Genomic DNA, 20,239 nt, shown 5'->3' with positions numbered 1-20,239 from the left:
AGCGTTCACACTCGGACGGCCTTGTCTTTATACACGGGATACACAGAAGAGATAAATAGACCCACCACAAGAGACGGGGGGAGAAAAAAAAAACCTACAAACAAAAGGCCGGATTTGGACATATGGGGAGCATATTGGTGGCGGAGTTGTGATCACAGAAGTTTCCTCTGAGAAGACGAGGATACGGCGAGATTTAGATGTGGCGGGGGCTGTTTTGTTTCCCTTTAAAGGCGTGTCAGTTGTCTGCCCCGCTTCAGGACATTCGAGAGAAAAAACTTCTTTCCACTTCATCACTCCTCGTGATTGACGTCTCGATCGTCTGCGCACATGAACGAGTGTGTGCAAGCCATTTACCAGTAATGACACCGCACACACACACACAAGAGAAAGAGAGAGAGAGAGAAGCCTTATTTCTACTGTAGTGGTTTGCACAGAGACATTTGTCCTATGATACTGCGCTTTTTTTCCACCTAGTATCTATTCTGAGCTCACATCAAAGCCGCCACAATCTGTCTGTTTCTCTCACGATTTGTCTCTCACACACTCCTCTCCCTCTCCGCTGCGCAAACCATGCACAAACCGAAACACATTTGTGTAGGAGCGTGTTATGAGTCGTACTCGACGTATTCTTTGATCACCGCTCGTCTGGCGGCGGATTCGTTCCAAAACAGCGTTCAGAAACACGAGTGATTCACTTTCTGATGATGATTGCGCTCCGGTTCCCCTGGCATTTATTTGAGCTTTTTTTGTTTTTTATATCTATACATATATAAGAGGAATCACCACTTTTTTCACACTACGTTATCATTTCCACATTGATTCCACTGCCCTCTCTGGGCCGGAGTAAAGCCACTGCAGCTGCACATCTTAATCTTATTTCGCCTGTCATGTTTGCTCCATGTTCCCCTCTCTCCCCTTTTCTGCAGGATGCATGGTTTCAAAGGGACCACAGAACAAATCAGAGGCCCGTCCCTGCGCACCGATGGCCTGCCTCTCATTTCGGATGGAGATTGAAGGGCATGTCTGCCCCTGGGGCGTCAGCGGGGATCAGGGGGGCCTCAGTAGCACCCACCGCTGTGGGCCCCTGTGTTTCCACTGCGTGGGAGCCGGACCGTGACACACAACCAAACGCCGAAAACCCACCGCAAGTGCCTCAGCCCCACGGTCCTCCGTCTGGTGAGCGCGGTCGCTGGAAAGCTTCCCCTGCATCCCTTGTTAACCCAAGGTTCCTGCGCGAGAGGAGCGTGTCTCGGGTTTGGCGCCGTTTGAAAAGATACGACAATAAAAAAAAAAAAGAAAAGAAAAAGGGGGGCCCTTGAGCCGGAGTTATTATGTGAGCTTGCGTCGCCGCCGACGGGAGCTGGACGCCTCCCAGCGTTGTTTTGAGGTGCCTCGGGTTCAGTTGGTCGCAGCCTACTGCGAAAACGCGCTCCACTTGGATGGTAGCCTCGCCGCGACTGTGAAGTGGCGACACGGGTCAGCTGGCTCCTGGCGGAGGATGTGTCGGGATCTGGGGGGAACAACCGTGCGTTGCGCGAGATCAGTTCCAGGTTGACGGCGTAAAGAGCGCGCGAGATGTGGCTCCAATCTTCCCGCGTGTCTGTCTCCGGCTCTAGGCCTCCATTAAACTCCCTCCGCTTTCACATGACACGCCGATACCCATCACGGGCTGCATGACAGCACATGGACCTGAGTGACATTTGATGTATGTGGCAGGAGCGAGTGCAGCTCCTCTTTGTGTCTCTCATTCATGTGGTGAGGGCAGGATTAAGACTTGATCCAGCGGAGCAGAAGTGGAGGAGAACGAGCTCGGGTCAGATCTGCCTTGAATTAAGTCAGTGTTGCAGCAGGAATAATACAGCCACCTCCCCCAAAACCCTGTAAGACTACTGAAGTTTCCCCCCTGTGCATGTGCATGTGTGTGTTTGTTTGCGTGTGCGTTTTGTGTGCGACCAAACCGCAGCCTGGTGTCCTTTACAGAGCGGACGGGTCTCCGCTGACGGTTCAAACACAGCCCTCGGCCTCGGCTTCAAAAGGCCCCCCAATCATCGCACCCACTTACAGCCAACGGCGCATGTCACTTAATGTGGACCACACTATTCATCAATTATGGGCGAGCTCAGGGGTGGTGGTGGGGGGGGGGTCCAGCGCCCGCACCGCAGCCCCACGAGTAGTGAGTTGTCTCCTGCTCTGACTGAAGCCCCCCCCGCCCTCCCCACACACACACACCTCAGATCCACAGCAGGAGACGTGAAGCCGCCTCAGACAAAGCTCGTCCTCCTGACGCGCTAATGTGACAGTCGCTTCCCTCCTGCGCTCAGCGTCCCGCAGCGGAGCCGCCCGTAAAACTGGGCCCGCGACCTCGCCCTCCCCGTCCTCCCCGTCCTCCCGTCCCTTGGCGAGCGAACTGAGCCGAAACTGGAACTCATTTGCCGTCATCTGATTCTGACATGTTGCCACGGGGTATTAGTTAAGCCCCAGTGCCTTTCTGGCATCCAAGTAACAGAACGCGTGCTAAGGTTGTTCGAGTGAAAAATAAATGACTCAAATGTGGCGACCATATTTGGGAACACGGCGGGGCGCACGAACCTGAACCAGACCACACAACACCGACCATGTCTTCTTCTTCTTCTTCTTCTCCTTCTTCTTCTTACGGGAGGACTTCCTCGGTCACATCTGGACGTGGGCTTAGGTTCGACGGCGAAGGGACGAAGGGCACGACTCTCGTTCAGCCAGCTGCCGGCGCATGTGCTCAGCGTGTCCGTCAGTGAGCCCTAACCTCAGCAGCTGTGTGTGATTGTGTATTCGTGTCGTCTGGAGGCTTCTTTCCTTCCTGTCGTGTCCTGACACCTCGTCCGAGATCCGTCGGACGCAATGCTTCCATATCTGAGGCTTAGTTTGAATATGTTTTTTTTTCAAGGTATATAACACGCAGACGTTTTTTTGTTTTTGTGGGTTTTTTTGTGTGTGTGTGTGTGTTTGAAAGTTATCAGAAATTTGACAGCTCTTTCCTTCTTCTTCTTCTTCTTCTTGCATCAACATTGTTCCGGATATAAATCTATAATCCTAGTTGTTTTCTTCAATTCATTTTTTGGTGCATTTATATAAAATGTGGGAGACACTAATTTAATTTAAAAAAAAAGGGGTAGAAAGCATCAAGGAGAAGTGGGAGAAGTGCATAAAGTGCCCCTCAGACGTTTTTTTTTTATATTTCTACATAAAAAAATAATGACTCAAGACGTCAGCACATTTTCCTGAAAGCCCTTAAAGTAGACAAAGAGATCTGTTGTAATTGTTTATTGAGGAAGTGAAGCCAGTGCTACTTAGATATGAGCTGCAGGTAAATAACAGCAACTAAGCATTTCCGGCAACTGCTGATCTGCCTTTTGGCTCGGAGGACTTTTAAGAGCAGAACCTCTCCTTGAACTTCTCGCTTCAGGTCCTTCCACAACATTTCCATTGGATTAAGGTCAGGACTTGGACTCGGTTGCTGAGAAACATAAATTTTGTTCGTCTTTAATCATTCTTTCGCGCAACGACTCGTGCTCTTCGGCTCGTTTTCTTGCTGCTCGAGTAAACAAATCCCCACAAAGTGTAATAATTTCATTTGTTTGATCTACTTCTCTCTCTTTTTTTTTCCAAGACCTGTGCAGATATCTGCTGGTTTTTCGAGTCAGTTTTGTGCAGAAATGTAAAAAGAAATTCTTAAGGGCTCGAAAACTGCATATTAACTCTTATGCATGAGCGTCAGTCTCCCGTGTATCCAGCACTCCTGTTTGTTTAATCCAGATGCACACGAAGATTTATTCCTCCTGATTCCTCTTTTTTTTCTGTCTCTCCACGCGGCCAGTTCTTCAAACCTCACTGCTCCTTAAGGGCTTTTACATAAATATGATGAAAATGAATATTCTTATAGAGGTGGAGAGACTATGGCAGCAGGCAGAGAGCTGAAAGCAATCGTGCAAAAATAGATGAAAGTAATTAAAAATGTTAGGTTATTAGAGCACAAACTCAAATGTTAACCTTGTGGCAGTTAACTTTAAATAATGAATACGTGGCTGAAAGTGCAGAAGCTGCATGAAAGCTATAATATTAAGTTTAAGACCTTAAGAAAAGTAAAGGTAAGTAACTTTATTTGACTTTAAAAAATAATTTCCCACTACATTTGAAACCTCATTTCTTTTTTCTTTCTTTCTTTCTTTTTTTTGTAGAATAATAATAACATCCTTATATTTGTGACTATATGTTTTATGCGTCCTTCGTTGAGCGCGCACTCAAACAAACAGTCGGATGGAAGCGAGCGTTGCTTCATAAACAACTGCAGCCACACACGCCAGGAAGGAACATGAAAACAGCTCTAATGGGAAAAAGATGAGAGGGCCCGGAGTGAGCACACCCAGAGAGAGGAGGAGGAGGAGGAGGACAGAGGAGGACAGAGGAGGAGAAGAGAGCCGGCCGCCGGACCCCGGGGTCAGATAGGATCACTGTGGATTCGCTTCTCCTTTTAAAGTTGTTATTTTACGCGTGCTTCCTTTCTATCCACCTATAAATATTTATTTATGGCACCAAATTATCTTTTTTCTCTATCTGCACTGATGTCACATTTATGTTAAATTTACTTTCTTCTTATTATTTAAAAAAGCACTTCTTCCTCAGATGAGCGGTGCTGACCCGAAAATTAAAAAGCGTCTTCAGACCGTCATAATTTTTTTTTTTTTTTTTAGTTTAATGATATTTCTGGCAACAGCGACTTGCTTTGAGAAGGAAAAAAGTGTGTCATCTTGTTGATTTTCCTTTGGTTTGCTGTCTCTCTTTTTTTTCCAGCCCAGAGGGCGCGATGATAACAGAAAAAAAAATAAATAAAAATACCGCGGCGTCCGCGTCTCGCAGCCGACCGGCCCCCCTCCTAGGATCCGCCGAGGGACCGCAAAGGCCCTTACAACAACATTTTTTTGCTCTGAGGGAGAAGAGCAGGAGTTACAGCCTGTGAGTTAATGATGGCTCACTGCTCATTCTCCCCCCCTCGCGTGTTTGTTCAGATTTTGGCCTCGCTTGTTCACACAGGCACAAATCAACGCTGCGTCTCTCCGCGTCCTGGTGGAGCTGATACTGGCCGCCGCCGACGTGAACTCTGGAACCGACCTTAATATTCTGCCTTTTTTTTCGTGTTGTTTATTTTGGTGTCTCACGTCTTCCCGAAGAAATTCAAAAAATAAAATAAAATAAAATAAAAAAAAAAAAATCCACATTCATTTCAATCCACAGCTCCATCTCACCCGTGACGCGTATCCACTAAGGCTGAATAATATTTGGACAGGTGTTCTTTTCCTATAACTTCAAGGGGTCCAGTGTGCGCGTTTCACTCAGGTTTCATATATATATTGTGTGTGTAATAAAGGTGGACTCTGAAGCCTGTGCTGTGTACTGTACTCTGCGTTGTGTGTGTGCGTAATCCCTGACAATAAAAAACTGTTTAGCACCAATTTTCCTTTACTTTTAAAACCTTCTCTCTCTCTTTTTTTCCCTCCTCCTTGTTTCAAGACAAGAGGAGGCCACATCTGGAGGACAGATGTAGGCCCACAGCTTGTTCTCCTCCGCCTCTGACTCTCTCTCGCTCTCTCTATCCCTCGCGATCGCTGCCTCTCGTTCACTCTCTCTTTCTCGTGTCCTCCCCTCCCTCCCTCCCTTCTCCCTCTGCTTTTGGGAAACATGAGAGCTCGGCTAAATCTCTCTCTCTCTCTCTCTCTCCCTCTCCCTCCCTCTCTCTCTCTATCCTTCCCTCCCACCCTGGCCGGACCACCCACATTCGGAAACGCCTAGCTGTTCCTGAGGCAGAGCCGCCGGCAGCTTAGAGGGAGGGAGGGAGGGGGGGGGGAGACTAAAGGAAGATGTAAGGATGGGTTATGACGGACGGTTTTAGCAGAGTATCAATTACATCAGTGTCAAAGCTGGAAACTGCCATTGTGACGCCCGAGTCCTGCGCTTCTTTTGTTCCTCTGCGCCGCATCTATCTATATCCAGTCACTTTACTGTAATTGATGTTGTCCAAAATGCACAGAGGAGAAGGGGGGCAGGGGGGTGATGAGTGGGGGGGGGCACCCTTCAATTCCGCCCCTGTCCGCTGTAACGCTGCAAAAAAGTACTTTCACGTTCGTAGATGTCAAGAAACAAAAATACCTGGGAAGTTTTTTTTTTTTACTTAAATCAGCAACTTTTATTTGCTTGGTGAGCAGTAAATAATCATCTCCCTCTTTTTCTTTTTTCATCTCGAAGCTTTAAACTTTAAAACTCCTGAATTGAAGTTCAATGTCTCCACCTTGTGGATTTTTCTCAGCATTGCTTCGTAACAAAACGTGCGTCAGCTGTTTTCTGCTGTACACATTCATAAAAAGCGATTAAAAAAAAAAACTTGGGTTGTGTAATGATCCGGTAATAAGAACAACTTGGTTTCCGGGTTACGAATAATCTGACGTATGTAGTGGAAACTCTGTTTTAAGAATTAAAGCAGCTATAATATAACATGTATACAGTGATAATGAATTAAATCACAGGTCTTCAACAGGGGGTCCGCAATCCCTAGGGAGTCCACGGAGGAACTGCAAGGGGGTCGCAAAATCTTTAGTTGATTAGACATTTTTATATATATATATTTTTTTAAAAAATCCCCCACAATTTGTTTGAAAAAAAAAAAAATTTGGACATGTGTATTATTTAAACATATGTGTAATTATAAGGATTTTGGTTGCAGCAAGAAACCCACAGAGAAGTGTTATTATTATGAACGTTACATCATCTTACATTGTATTATATTATTATATTATATATTCTTTTTCCAAAGAGTAAAGTGAAACAAAGGCACCTTGTTTCTGCAGAAGTTTCACCACCACCCATCCAAGTAGCCTCTTCTCCCAGGACCATGTTTACAGTCACAGAAGACAAGACCAATACTGTAAAACTACCCGTCCAGATTCGCACAAAAACAAAAATGGAGCATTTTGCAGAGAACATTTAAAGAGATTTTTTGTTTTTCCCTCAGAAACCAATGGAGGCCAAAAACAGAGCTAAAACTGAATGTGAAGTTGGGACATCCTCCACTAGTTGCTCATGTTCTCCTAAAAATAACCAACAGCTAACCGCTTAGGCCAGATTTACGCTTCTGCGTCGGATGATGTTCCCCTGCCCAGAAATGTGACTACAAGTTGTGGTGACGCAGATTGCGAGAACTGCAAGCGGCCTGAAGCGCACCTCCACGTCCTCATTGTATGGCTCTCATTCTGCTTCCTACATCTACTCACACGTCTTCTCTGTTTTCTGCTTTGCCAACATGAGAGCTCTGGTCAGTCCCACTCGCCATTGTTTTTAAAGTACACAAAAGAAGAAAACTACCGCTGCTACCGACAACTGCTGTTTTTCAACTGAACAATGACCAACATACCAGCACACAAATAGAAATGCTCGGGTCACTCACTAAAGGTTATGGCAGAGGCCTGACCCAGAAGCATAACAAAATTTTAAATTATATAGTGTTAAAAGGTGGTAGTATTTTAACAGTGGTGTTTCTGCTGCCCCCAAGTGGCCAAAAGATGTATTTTAAAAACATATTGTCATTTATGCGCAATTTTTTCTTTACTGATTTGCAATGAAGTTGTTCTTATTAAAGGAGTATCACTCATCTATAAAGCAGGATTTATTAATCATTTTAAGCTTTTTGCAACAATAGTAACCATTCTGACGTAAGTAGTGCAGCTTTGGCCCCGCTAGCACCTTGGATTAACATCCGTCCTGGCTGATACAACCTCATTGGTGTTTATTTGCATACAGAGAGTGAAATTGGTACTCGCACAGGTCGGATGTTAAGTCAAGGCCTTAGAGATGAGGCATAAATACTATTTTTGGCAGCTAGTAGGCTGTGAAAACAGTTAACTGACTTCATGGTGCAACACACTGCATAATAATATATTAATGTGAGGTCGTGTCTCATTTAGTTTTCTGAGTTTTTCTTCTGCCCACTTCAGTGGCCACGGACCCCACGGTGGCCCCCACCATACCTCCGGCGGGCCCCCCCACAAAGAGGCCCACCAAGGCTCCCAGCAGGGCCTCTCGTCTCACCAGAGTGGGAAGCCACTTGATCCAGCCGGTGAGTTTCTCCCACAGGCCCCAGAGAAAAGACGGAGAGGTTGAAGAAGGCGAGACGCAGGCGGGAGGGAAAATATCATCCACGTCCACGTTCAGATCGCCGATGCTCCTCTCCGCCTCGTCCCGGGCCGCTTCCATTTCCTCTTCTGTCACGTTTTCCTCCGGTTGCGAGTCTGTTGGTGATTCCCGGTCATTCGTTTCCTCCGCTCCTCTCCTCTGCTTCGCTATCTCCGCCTGCCTCCCCCTCACCCTCTCCTCAGCCTCCTCGTAGAGAGGACAGCTGAAGTGCTGCGTGCCGCTCTCCGTCGTCACCTCCTCGACCTTCTCCAGCAGCTCTTCCACAGCTTTCCTCTCCGCCTCTTCCCCGTCGCGGGTTTCCAGAGTGTGGTAGCGATCGCCGCATCTTTCCACCAGCTGCCGGAGGTCCTTGCGCCACGTGACGAGGTATTCCTCCAGCTGCTCGTCCTCCCCCAGCTCCTCCGTGTGGGTGAAGAGTATGATGGTGTTTCTGGTGACGGATTGGCCAAACAGCTTCTCGAGGGCGTCCAGAGCCTTGAATTCTCCATCGGCCGGCTGGTTCAGAGGGACACACAGCAGGAAGGCGTGTGGTCCGGGGCTGGATAAGGCGATGAAGGAGGAGATGTGTTTTCTCCTTTCCTCTGGGTTGCAGGCTGAGCCGAACCAGGCAGGACTAGAGACTAACACCACCTGCAGAGAAGTGGCAGAAGCGTCACAATTAAACACTTACTGTGATCTGTGGAGCTGAATGTTTTTTATCTTTAGAGCTGAATGTTTCTGATGCTTCGAGCTGAATGTTTCTGATAATTAGAGATGAATGTTTGTGATCTGTGAAGCTGAATGTTTCCGATCTTTAGAGCTGAATATTTCTGATCTATGACACTAAATGTTTCCGATCTTTAGAGCTGAATGTTTCTGATCTGTGAAGCTGAATGTTTCTGATCTTTACAGCTGAATGTTTCTGATCTTTAGAGCTGAATGTTTCTAATATTTAGAGTTGAATGTTTCTGATCTGTGAAGCTGAATGTTTCTGATCTGTGACACTAAATGTTTCTGAACTTTAGAGCTGAATGTTTCTAATCTTTAGAGCTGAATGTTTCTGATCTGTGAAGCTGAATGTTTCTGAGCTTTACAGCTGAATGTTTCTGATCTTTAGAGCTGAATGTTTCTGATCTGTGAAGCTGAATGTTTCTGATCTGTGACACTAAATGTTTCCGATCTTTAGAGCTGAATGTTTCTGATCCGTTGAGCTGAATGTTTGTAATCTTTAGAGCTGAATGTTTCTGATCTGCTACAAGTTATTAATAACTAAAAAAACAAAAACAAAAAAAAATATATATATAAACAGCTAACAACAGGATAGACACTATAACTATAATAACTAAATAAAGAATAATTCTACTTAGAATAATAACACAATAAGTCAGAGATACTTCCCAGTTTGTTCTTAAATATAGGTCATATCCCCAAGTCATGACACACACACACACACACACACACACACACACACACACACACACACACACACAGGAAACATCCGTTTGCGGTTCTAAAATAGCTGCGCAGACTCATTACAGACAGCAGCTGTTACAATGCTGTGAACACGGGTGCTTAAATCTATGTAAACCTTCTCCTCTCGGTACCTGTCTGCCTGCAGCCTCCCCGATGAGTTTGCTGCACTCCCGGACACCAGAAGCATCCGCGCCCTGATCCGGGTCTTGTAGGTTCAGGATGGCGCTGACTGCGGATCTCTTTCCTGCTCCGGTGCGCCCCAGCACCACGAGCCTCAGCTCTGATCAGCAGGAACACATGAAACACAATGAATGCACTTTTTAAAAAACAATAACAATATCCAAAAATGACAACCAGTGGCTTTTATCACAATAAACTTACATTATCCGCACGCATTTCATTAGAGATGCTATGTACTTATTTTACGGTCCGAGTATTTCTATAGTAAACAGAATGTGCCTTTGTCTTCGCGGTTTACGTGGAATCGTTGAAACATTTCTGAGAAGTGGCAGCGCCCTTTGCATCGCATCACAGCAGCTTCGCATCACAAACCCGCAAAAATTACGATAACGCGCAAGACGCACCCCCACTAGTCTCGCCGATACGGATCTGAAACGGCGCATGTAAAAAAAAAATAATAATAATACAAACTGCAACTGTATGCAACCACATACCTGACTGCGAAGCAGATGCGGACATTGTTGGTCCGGATTCAGTGTGTGTTCAGTCCGGGATAAATAAACGAGACTTCCTGATTCCTGCAGCCTGACTCAGCCTCTGGACTGAAGTTAACTCCATCTGAGGTGAACACAGCTCCATCTGTTGTGGGGATGTGTTGATGACACCGAGGAATGAATAACTCGTTGTAATCCAGCCAATAACGGTGTAGTGTTTCCCCGCAATTCAGGTCATGTTATGGCGCTATATAAGGAAATGAAGGGTTTCCTCCTCTGGGCGTCAAACAGTCAAACAAAGAGGAAGTAGAGACAGTTTGTTCAATTTTAAGAATGACTTTGGATTCATTCAAAGTGTGCAACTATAATAATCTATTCAAATATATAATTTTCAATTACAGTATCCCAACTTTTATTTTGAAAACAAGGTTTTCATTCGTCTATTTCACCCTTTTTTGTGCTAATCAGGTTTGAAAAAGTTAAAAACGAACTTATTTCACGAACTAGCCTGTGTAAATAATGATAAATTGGACAGTTTGTGTATAAATACAAGAAATTCAAGACCTTTGATAGTCTGATGTCAAAGTTTGCGCAAGACCGTGAAGAAACCCCGTTAATTAAAACACCTACTGAAACAACTAACAACAACAATAAATTAGTAAAAGGTCATGATGACAAAAGGCCCAACATCGCTGCAGTTTCCTCAAAAATCAAGTAGCCAGAAAGCTGATTGGTCAAACGTGAGAACACTTGAAGAATTTAAAACTTTGCAACGTAGCTCAAGATACTGTGAAGCATGGTGGTGGCAGCATTATGGTTCAGACTCGTTTGGCTTGAAAACTGCTTCTCAAAAAAAAAAAAAAAAAAATCCACATTGCGGCTGCTCTAAATGGGATTAATAGGCGGTTTAGACTTCCGCGGTAAATTGATGCACAAGCCGTAGCCGACGTGCTCTTATTTTGAAAACCACAATTTCCTGTCGTACAATATGAAAAAAAAAACGAGCGCTTTTTTGTTACTGTGTTCTAACGATTGTGTTTTTAAAAACGTGCCTTGAACTTCAATTTTGAAATTTTAAAATGAAAATCAAATAACCACTCATTTGTTTTTTAAATATCTTTTTCCGAACAGAAAATTCAATGACCAAAACGTACACGGACAAAGTATAAATGGTCTGCATCGGTGTAGGCTATGTACATTAGTTATGGTGTCTATGTCCTGAACTACCATCAAAAAGTAGAATATTTAAATTTTCCTTTAAATTGTTTTCTCATCTCATCTTCAATAAATAAATAAAAATCACTACTAGGTCCAGTGTTCATGTTCAAGACATGTGAAACGGCCTCTAATTAAAGTACTAATTAATAATTTAATATAGCTCGGTTTGATACCAACGTTTTACGTTTTTTTAGGGGATTACGCTAAAAGGACTTTATTTGCCTGTTGTCTATTAAAAGTCAAACAGATCCACTCAGACACGTGATTATTTGACTAGTTTTATTACATTTGATTCCTGAAATCCAGATTTCTCTCAGTAATACTCTGGAGGTTTAATCTAGATCCCAATCAAGACCGGATTATGTGGTCCAACACAATTTCAGATTTCTTTTTTTTTTTCTCTTTATTCTCAACAACCCATCATCAGACCAACTGGGCTGTGATGCCAGTTAATCCGACACGTTGGTCCTTAAACAGCTACACAAACTACACATATCCAGATCAGTACATACAGGCACCCTTTCATAAAACAGACCGCTGTACAGTAACAGTAAAACTAAGCCGACGTGCTGGAAAAGATGTTCAGTAAAAGGTTTGTTTAAAAATACAGCAATTACAAAATTAAGAGAGAGGGGAAAAAGGGTTTGTTTTTTTTAAAAAAATACACTTTAAAAACAGGTCGACGCTAGAAATATCCAAATGTTCAGATGCCAAGCTGTGGCTTAAATTAAAGTCCGGACAAATCTGTCGAGTCTTTGACGCCAAGTTCCTCCGGATCGATCCTTCACTCACAGTCCAGGCATGATGTAGGCGATGTTGTCCAACGTATTTGACTGAGAGGGAAAGAACGAGGTTGGTTAGTTTCTAAAATAAACACTTTGAGGCCGATTAAATGAAGGAGCGTTATCCGTACCAGGACATTTCGAGGACATCCGTTTAACTGTGGTATCTGCGCTGTGAGACAGGTCAACGGGCCCAAGGCACACAAGATGGAGTCCAGAAGAACAGACAGACTTCCAGACACCGCCACCATCCCCTGGACACAAGGAGACGTCAAACAGTTTAATTAATTCTCTAATCTGCTATTTCTCGAATCGCACATCGAATATCTGCGTGAAAACTCACCTCCGTTTCTTGTAGCCGGTGTCCGATCAGGGACAGGGACTCTCCTAAGAGCTGCAGGTGAGCGGCGGCATCGATGGGGTCGACGTCTGGGACCCGAGCCGGGGACAGAGACACGGTGCCGGACGCTCTGCTCGGAGACACCATCCCTGATCCCGTTCCTACAACTACACAACAAAATAAATCAGAGGCGACGACAAACGATTATTATTTCAACGATTCTATCGATTCATCTTTTGGTTAAAAAGTAAAAAAAAACATTAAAATGACGTATTTAAACATCATATTTACTATTTAACAATTTAAATTAATTTTAATTAAATTAACTAATAGACGACTCCCAGCAAGACTCTGGCCACCAACCAACCATCAGACATTGAACAGATAAATCCACTGTAACTGTCCAAATATTTAATATTTTAGTAAGAGTGAAACCAATTCAACATCTTCTTCTTTTGGGATTTTGACAGGTTTGAGCTACAGGTTGTGTTACTGGCCTCTAAAAGTATTAACAACTACAAACGTCCAGAGGGTGTTTTGACATGAGGATTAGGACTTTTTCTTTTAGTGAACACTGCACCCATGTGGAAGTGTAAAAAGCTGCAGTTCATCGAGTGGCCACTAGAGGCTCCAAAAGGGATTAAATCCCCATAGACCCCCATGTTATAAAAGCCCAACTTTACAGCAATATTAAATATTTTTACAGCCTGGTACAAAAAAACGATTTTGGCCTCAAAAGGCTCGATATTCATGACGACTGTACAGGGGGTGAATTAATTTTAAGGTTTAAAATTTTGCGTAATTAAGGGCGTTCCCGCTTTGAGTGACAGGTGGTAGCCTGAGCTAACAGGTAGCGGAGAGTTGGGTGGGCGGATCTCAACGTTCGACGCGACCCCTCCATGTTTATATCTGGAATATCCGAGTGTGGGCGTAAAAGTAAAGCTCATCCAACATGGCGACTGCAGGCTCCGCCCACTTTGGCCTACATTTTCGAGAGGTTTTTTTTCAGAATCCGATGGGTGACGTAACGATGGGTTTGTCCATACAGTCAATGGTGTTTCCATAGTCACACAGTCAACAGCACAAAGGCAAAGAACGTATGAAGCAGCTGAAACTGTCTGAGTCAATGACTGCGTTTCCATGACAAAATAAAACTGATACTTGTGAAATTTCGATAAAGTTGTGCTTTGTATGCGTTTCCACTGAAAGGTGTTTTATGAATGAGCTGTAACTCTCAGGTCTCGTCTCGTAATATCCCATAATTCTCTGAAATTCTCTTCATGTAAGAGAAGAGAATTTAAGAGAATTTTTTTTTCTCTTCAAAAAACTGGTCACATGACCCCCACATCATCTCCAGTGACAAGTAATTGCGGAAAAAGTGTTTCCATTGCACTTTGCGATAAACGTTTCTATGGATACGTCTTTTTTTCTAAATTGTAAGTGTTTCCATTACCAGTTTTTATATTTTCAATATTAAGGTTTTCTGCATATCTAAGCATATAGAGATCCAACAAATCCATTATTTCTTCAGTTAAAATTGTTGAAATTTAAAGAAATAGTGGATTAAAATATTCTGCAAATTATGTTAAAAGCTCATAAAAAATGTGACTTATCAACATTCAGAAAGATTTGAAAAAAGAGAAAACAAGTATAACTCAAAAAAATAAAAAAATAAACAAGATTCAGGAACTTAAGGAAATATAATGAAACAATGTTGACTGTCCTGCCTGTTGTGTAGGCATGAAAGGTCAACACAACGTTTATATGTATGGAAACAGTCAGTGTTGTCCGATACCTATTTTATTTCATTTTATTTTATTATCGTCATTATTTTGCTGCTTATTGTGTTCTTGTAAACTCTATTGAGTTCTTTATGAACTGATTCTTGGGGTAAAGAGGTGGATTATATCAGATTCTTCTTCTTTCTGCTCCCATTCATTCAGATTTGGGAACGTTTGTGTTTATAGTGATTGTTGTGTTTCAATCAATGAATGAAATCATAAAAAAAAAATAAAAATATGTAGCAAAAGATACCTTTGCTTTTGCTCTCGCTGGACGTCTTGTGTTTGACGGTCGTGGCCTCAGCTTTGTTCTGTTTGTGCTGCAGATACTGAGCTTTCTGCCTCCAGACCTGCAGAGAAGAAGAAGTCAGACGTTACAAAAACAGTGTGAAAAAGCCTGGTGGCGTAAAGTGCATCAGCACGACCGAAGCAATAACAGTCGTAAGCTCTGTTTATACGTCTGGAATGGACAAACGGACAAATGGAACGACTCAAACCTTTAATTTACCCCGTTGCTCCTCCAGCTTCTCTTAAATCTACTGTTGTTTCTTTCTATCAAAGCAGGATTGTCACTGCATGTTCTGAGGTGCAGTGTTTCTACTGCACGTGTGACCATAAACAACAAAATTGCTGCAAAACAAACCAGAAGTGGTGCAAACGTTTGAGGCAAAAAAAACAAACAAAAAAAATAACCCAACATACTAGTTTGTCCTTCTCGGGCATCGCCTTCCACACCTCCGCCAGCCTTTTGCTGAGTTCACCAAACACTGGAGACCAGACAGACACGGTTTAAATGATTTCATTTGGTTACATCTGATAGGATAATACTTAAAATCAAACGTTAACCCACCTAGTCCAGGCTGTTCTGCATTAATGTTGACTCTGTACTCTTTGCAGAACACCTGGTACGCTGTCGTGTTCTTCTTCTTGGGCTACGAGGTAAAACACAACAACATTTAGAAAAAAGTGTTTTAACCACAACCACAAATAAACATGACACCTGGCTGTAAATCACCTTCTCTTTTTCCTTCTCGTGCTTTTCTTTGTCCTTCTCCTCCTTCTTCTTCTTCTTCTCCGTCACGACGTCGCTGCCTTGGTGGTGGTGGTGGTGGTGGTGGTGGGGCTGGTGTGGAGGGATGGGGGTGCCCATGGCGTACATCGGGCCCACGGCGCTGTGGGTGACCGTGGGATGGGAGTGACCGTGGCTCCTCGATGAGTCTGACGAGAGTCCAGTCGGGATGGAGGAGTTAAAAAAATGGACTAGAATGAACTGGTATTTTTTCCCCCATTATGATATGAATTTTTAATATACCAGCAAACTGGTGTATTTGATCACACAGTGTTTGTAACGTTGCACGAAGAGATATTGTTTCAGACTGGACCATTTTTACTGTGGCGCTTATAAACACGTGTGGTGAAGATGGAAAGCTACGAAAAATGAAGCAGCGGCAGAACAAGAGGTGCCATGACGGTTGTCTGGGTTTTTTTTTTTTTTAGGGTGACCAGACGTCCCCACTTTGGATGACCTGTCCCCCAGCTAAAGTTGTCCCCGAAAATGTCCCCGATTTTAGCTGTTTATGAATGAGAAAAAAAATTTGGGCGCAAACTACAATCATTACGGTAGCTGGTCACGCTGCTATTGACATTAAAGACATAGCAGTTTAAATACATTTAAATACAAATAAATGTGTCTGTTTCTTCATTCATCTTGACAACATTTAATTCTTTTTTATTTTATATCTGAGCTGTAAATGTCCCCAGATTTCCACATCAGCACTCAGAGCTAACACCTGTTTTACTACTAGTGTGGGTTTATTCTACAATATTTGACAGTAAAATAGTCCATCTTTAATCATTCTACTGCATTAATTCTTCTCTCAACCAGTAGAAAATGTTGTGAATATATGATTAAATATACAAAATATTAAATATACATTTTTCATACCGTCGAGCCTTAATTTATTTATTTTTTTTTAAATTAATTTTTTTTTAAAACTTCCGTCAAATCTTTTTGGCTTCACAGCATCAACATAACCGACTGCATCAGGGCTGAACTCACCTCCAAATCCTTTGCTGTGCTTCTTGTCCTTCCCGCTCTTTTCCTTGTCTCTGTCCTTTTCTTTGTCCTTCTTCTTTTTGCTCTTCTTGCTCTTCTTCTTCTTCTTCGACAGATGTGTATACGAGTCGTCTATGACCAGTTCACCCGCCTCCAGTTCTCCCCCAGAAGAAGAGCTTTCATCTCCCAGGCCTCCTCCATAATGACCTGCAGGACGGAGCAGAGAGTGACGACCGATTCATAACGACTATTAACGGGTTTATTTCACTGTCAGACGAGCGACGTTTAGCGCCTTCTTACCTTCCACCTCCACCTCTTTCCCCACCACGGGCAGCGGGTCTCTGCTCTGCTGCATCTTCTTCTTCGGCGACTTCGAAAGCTGCGTCCGCTCCCTGTCCTTCTCCTTCTTCCCGCCTCCTTTGGAGGAGTGCGGCGTGAACGGGAAGCTCTCGCCTTCCTCCTTCTCCGGCGACATGATGAGCTTCATCTTCAGCCCGTCGGCCTCGCGCAGCGTCAGGGGCTCCTCCTTGGGGGCTCCGCCGTGGAAGAGGGACGACTTCGAGGAGGACGACGAGTGCTTCTTGGAGGAGGACGAGGAGGAAGACGCGGGCCGGGAGTGGGAGAAGGAGTGGCTGCTCTTGCTCCCGCTGCTGTCGCGCTTGCGGTCCTTGGACGAGTGCGAGGAGAGCGAGGGGTAGGAGGGTTTCTTGTGTAGGTGGGGGCTCGGGTCCGAGCCCGTGGCCAGAGGAGACGTGATGGCCTGGAGGAGCCCCATCGCCGTGTCCGTCGGGTGGGACGAGGAGGGCGAGGAAAGAGTCGGCGAGCGGTCTGTGGACTTGTGCTTCTTCTTGTGGGGAGGGGGGCCGTCGTGGTCTGAGGATCAAGGATACAAGGTTATATCAGGATTCATTCTCTGTTAGTGTACTTAATGTTTTGGCAGGTGGCTGCACATCTTCTCTCACCTCTGTAGTAGTAGTCATCGCTATGCTTTTTCTTCTTTTTGTGCGAGTCTCCTCCGAGCATGAAGAGCTCCGAATCCTGATTTTGAAATTGATTTAATTAATTACATTGAAACGAGGATTAACAGCACATTTTAAAGTCCCAGAGAAACAGCCGGTCGAGCCACGACATCACATACACACCAGCATGACCATCACATACACGCTTGACAGACGTAGGAAAGACGGTAAATGAAGATTTAAGAGAGCGCCTAAAACATTTAATTAGTACACGCCCCTGAGTGCAGGATGAGTCATCAAAATTTTAAAATAGTTTTTCGGGAAATACGTCAAGAATACGCACAAGATTGATTTTTGTTAGTGTTGGGAAAGGAACCCCTCAAAACCAAACACATTGCAGACGATCCGTTAAAGTTACTGTAACTCACAATGGTTTGTTCTATTGACAAAACTACTGAACACTGGGAAGTTGTGCTTTTGTCTTGAAGACCTTTATGACACCTCAAAGGTTAAACTAACTTAATTTTTCCAAAAAATTCCTCCACCTTCCCAGTTTTCAGCTACGGCAACTCAAATACATTTTTTTTTTTTTTTTTGTCCGTGGGCAGATGTCTAGGTCTCAAAGGGTTAAACATGCTTTCGCGATACTGGACCAGGAAGACAAAGACGGATAAACTCACCTTTGGACGTTTCTTGGAAGACTTTCGCACCTGTGCGGCAATCTCCTCCTCCTCCCTCAACAGATCCTTGTACGACCTCCTCTTCTCTCTCTGGCTACGTCCGGCCACGAGGCCCCTCTCACTCTCCATCCCCACGTCTAAAGTACACGAAATCCACCTTATATTACTTTTCCACCGTTGCCAGTAAACACTTTGATTCTCTTCATAACATAAGCAACGTAGCCGGTAATATGGGTTTTCCCACGTCTGAAGGATGAGAGAGTTCCTCTTTTTCCTGCACAAACTAACCGTGAAACCCTTTTATTAACACGTCTCTCAAGACTATTTAGTTCATTTAGCGGACTATTAGTCGAATAACTGAAAGCATATGTTATTATTTATTTCTGAGTCTCCTCTCTTGATGTTACTTATGTTATTAGCCTGAACAAACCTCAGATTATAAACTGAACGACACACAGTGATCTCACTTCTATCATAAAAGATAATAAAGACAAAGGTCAATGTTGAGAAAATCTTGTAATTCACATCAACATGAAGCTTTGGCTACTTAAACACGTGCCAATCAGAAACACATAAAGCCCATGTGTAGTCAACAATTTAGTTTATTCATTTATTATTTTGTTAGGTAACAGTGACTACCCATGAATACTTTTGGGACTTTTCATCTTTTCAGGTAAATCATTCAAAAATTGCATTTTTTTTTTTCTCCGACTTGTTTCTAAACGAGGCGTCATTTTCAATCACGTCACTGATTCAGTCTGAACATGTTCTGTGTCGCATACTAAATAAAACTATACAGTAAGAACACAGTTCAAAGTCTAGGCCTAAGCTTTATTATCGTATTTGAAACAAGTTAAACACTAAACTAGAATATAACATAATATAAATGTATAAACTAAGGCAGATAACAGACGTGTTGCGTAAAGTGGCCAGTGCAGCGTCTGTGTTTGGCAGGTGCAAAATGAGACAGAAAAGAAGTCAACAAACAACATATGATGTGATTTAGACGCCACAGGTGAAGCGTTAAAAAATACGAATGAATGAATAATGAACAGAGAGATGGAAAAACTGCAAGTGTGCATTACCGATGCCTCCTTTACCCTTGATCTCCTCGAAAGCCATGGTTCCTCCTGGGTCAGAGCTTTCACTTGTTATGGGATGTAGCAGACAACAATTCAGGCATCATACTGACCTGATGAACAGGGCAAAAAAATAAATGAATGAAAATCAAGCTGTTGCAGAAATAATACAAATTCTGACCCGCAACAAAATAGATTAGTGCAGTTTAAGGTAGAAGCAAAACATACAGTGGGTCAACCTTGGCAGTTCTGTTACTTATTCATCCTAACACATCATGGCTTTCTATAAACTGTCTCTCCTTGCTCCCACATTGAACCCTGCAGGAAGCAGTGGCCATGGGTTTAGTCCTCCACGATTGCCCGCTACTTGAGGAAAAATACCACTTGCGCTATATTTGTAGTGTATTGCGGTCTATCGTCTTCAAAAAGGGAACCAAAATGATACCTAAACAAATTCCCGCCTACTTTTGTAAAAGATACACAAACACACCCCCTCTCTATTCACTTTGACACTCGAGCTTCCCAACATCTCCAAGACTACAATCCCTACCGCCGAGTGCGGCCTCAGCTGACCGGTGAGAGAGGCCAAGGAAAGTCCGAGGCTTTCCCTAAAAGCTAGGCCGCGGGCGCCTGTAGCGGACCACACACCACGCACGGCCTTCGTTCAGTTTCTCCCCTGCCTTAATCTCGTCTACAGTGATATCGTGTGCAGTTTACAAACACTGGGATGTGAGGAAGAGTGAATTTATTAAATATTACTACCTCTACGGGATCCCCAATTTACGCGGGTCCGGCAGCCATCTTTATTTTCGGCGAGACAACAATACGTGTCTGCGTCGGGGCGGGGCTTAGGTTACGCAGCCAATCAGCGTAGCGCACAAGTGGCCATGTTAGTCTGCCATCATCCGAAATGTCAACTACAACCAACTCTCATTTAATATTATGCCTGTATTTCAAATAAATATGGCCAAATACATACTCACACTTTATAAAAGACAAAAAAC

The 20,239-nt window shown here is 43.7% G+C and overlaps 2 protein-coding genes across 4 annotated transcripts; both read right to left on the bottom strand.

Moving 5' to 3' along the window:
• Positions 1 to 6,360: 6,360 nt before the first annotated feature.
• On the bottom strand, positions 6,361 to 10,575 carry si:dkeyp-69e1.8 (uncharacterized protein LOC100001340 homolog). The gene is made up of 3 exons (XM_047572941.1): positions 10,341 to 10,575; positions 9,798 to 9,946; positions 6,361 to 8,844 (listed from the first exon to the last, which is right to left on the bottom strand). The coding sequence occupies exons 1-3, from the start codon at positions 10,363 to 10,365 to the stop codon at positions 7,978 to 7,980; spliced, it is 1,041 nt and encodes a 346-aa protein (XP_047428897.1). The 5' UTR covers positions 10,366 to 10,575; the 3' UTR covers positions 6,361 to 7,977.
• A 1,248-nt stretch (positions 10,576 to 11,823) lies between these two features.
• Positions 11,824 to 20,081, bottom strand: hmgxb4a (HMG box domain containing 4a). 3 transcript variants are annotated; one of them, XM_047572579.1, is made up of 13 exons: positions 19,998 to 20,081; positions 19,242 to 19,348; positions 18,157 to 18,293; positions 17,480 to 17,555; positions 16,818 to 17,390; positions 16,521 to 16,724; positions 15,477 to 15,679; positions 15,312 to 15,393; positions 15,164 to 15,228; positions 14,715 to 14,811; positions 12,684 to 12,847; positions 12,472 to 12,594; positions 11,824 to 12,391 (listed from the first exon to the last, which is right to left on the bottom strand). In XM_047572579.1, the coding sequence occupies exons 2-13, from the start codon at positions 19,276 to 19,278 to the stop codon at positions 12,347 to 12,349; spliced, it is 1,806 nt and encodes a 601-aa protein (XP_047428535.1). In that variant the 5' UTR covers positions 19,279 to 19,348; positions 19,998 to 20,081; the 3' UTR covers positions 11,824 to 12,346. The 3 variants fall into 3 exon arrangements, with proteins under 3 accessions (XP_047428535.1, XP_047428537.1, XP_047428536.1); XM_047572581.1 differs by having other exon boundaries at positions 19,257 to 19,348; XM_047572580.1 differs by lacking the exon at positions 19,998 to 20,081 and adding an exon at positions 19,464 to 19,613.
• Positions 20,082 to 20,239: the final 158 nt, after the last annotated feature.

The sequence above is a fragment of the Mugil cephalus genome, chromosome 20, assembly GCF_022458985.1.
Source record: "Mugil cephalus isolate CIBA_MC_2020 chromosome 20, CIBA_Mcephalus_1.1, whole genome shotgun sequence".
Classification (NCBI taxonomy): Eukaryota; Metazoa; Chordata; class Actinopteri; order Mugiliformes; family Mugilidae; genus Mugil; species Mugil cephalus.
This window is presented reverse-complemented; position numbering and strand designations above follow the sequence as displayed.

What these genes read in the sequence shown, in the direction of transcription:
- si:dkeyp-69e1.8 (XM_047572941.1), bottom strand. Translation starts at nt 10,365, where the DNA reads ATGTCCGCATCTGCTTCGCAGTCAG. An exon ending in CGCATCTGCTTCGCAGTCAG is followed by an intron (nt 9,947 to 10,340) that starts GTATGTGGTTGC and finishes CCTGCTGATCAG; the next exon opens with AGCTGAGGCTCGTGGTGCTG. An exon ending in GGGAGGCTGCAGGCAGACAG is followed by an intron (nt 8,845 to 9,797) that starts GTACCGAGAGGA and finishes ACTTCTCTGCAG; the next exon opens with GTGGTGTTAGTCTCTAGTCC.
- hmgxb4a (XM_047572579.1), bottom strand. Translation starts at nt 19,278, where the DNA reads ATGGCTTTCGAGGAGATCAAGGGTAAAGGAGGCATCG. An exon ending in CGATGACTACTACTACAGAG is followed by an intron (nt 17,391 to 17,479) that starts GTGAGAGAAGAT and finishes CTTGATCCTCAG; the next exon opens with ACCACGACGGCCCCCCTCCC. An exon ending in TGCAGAACAGCCTGGACTAG is followed by an intron (nt 15,229 to 15,311) that starts GTGGGTTAACGT and finishes TCTGGTCTCCAG; the next exon opens with TGTTTGGTGAACTCAGCAAA.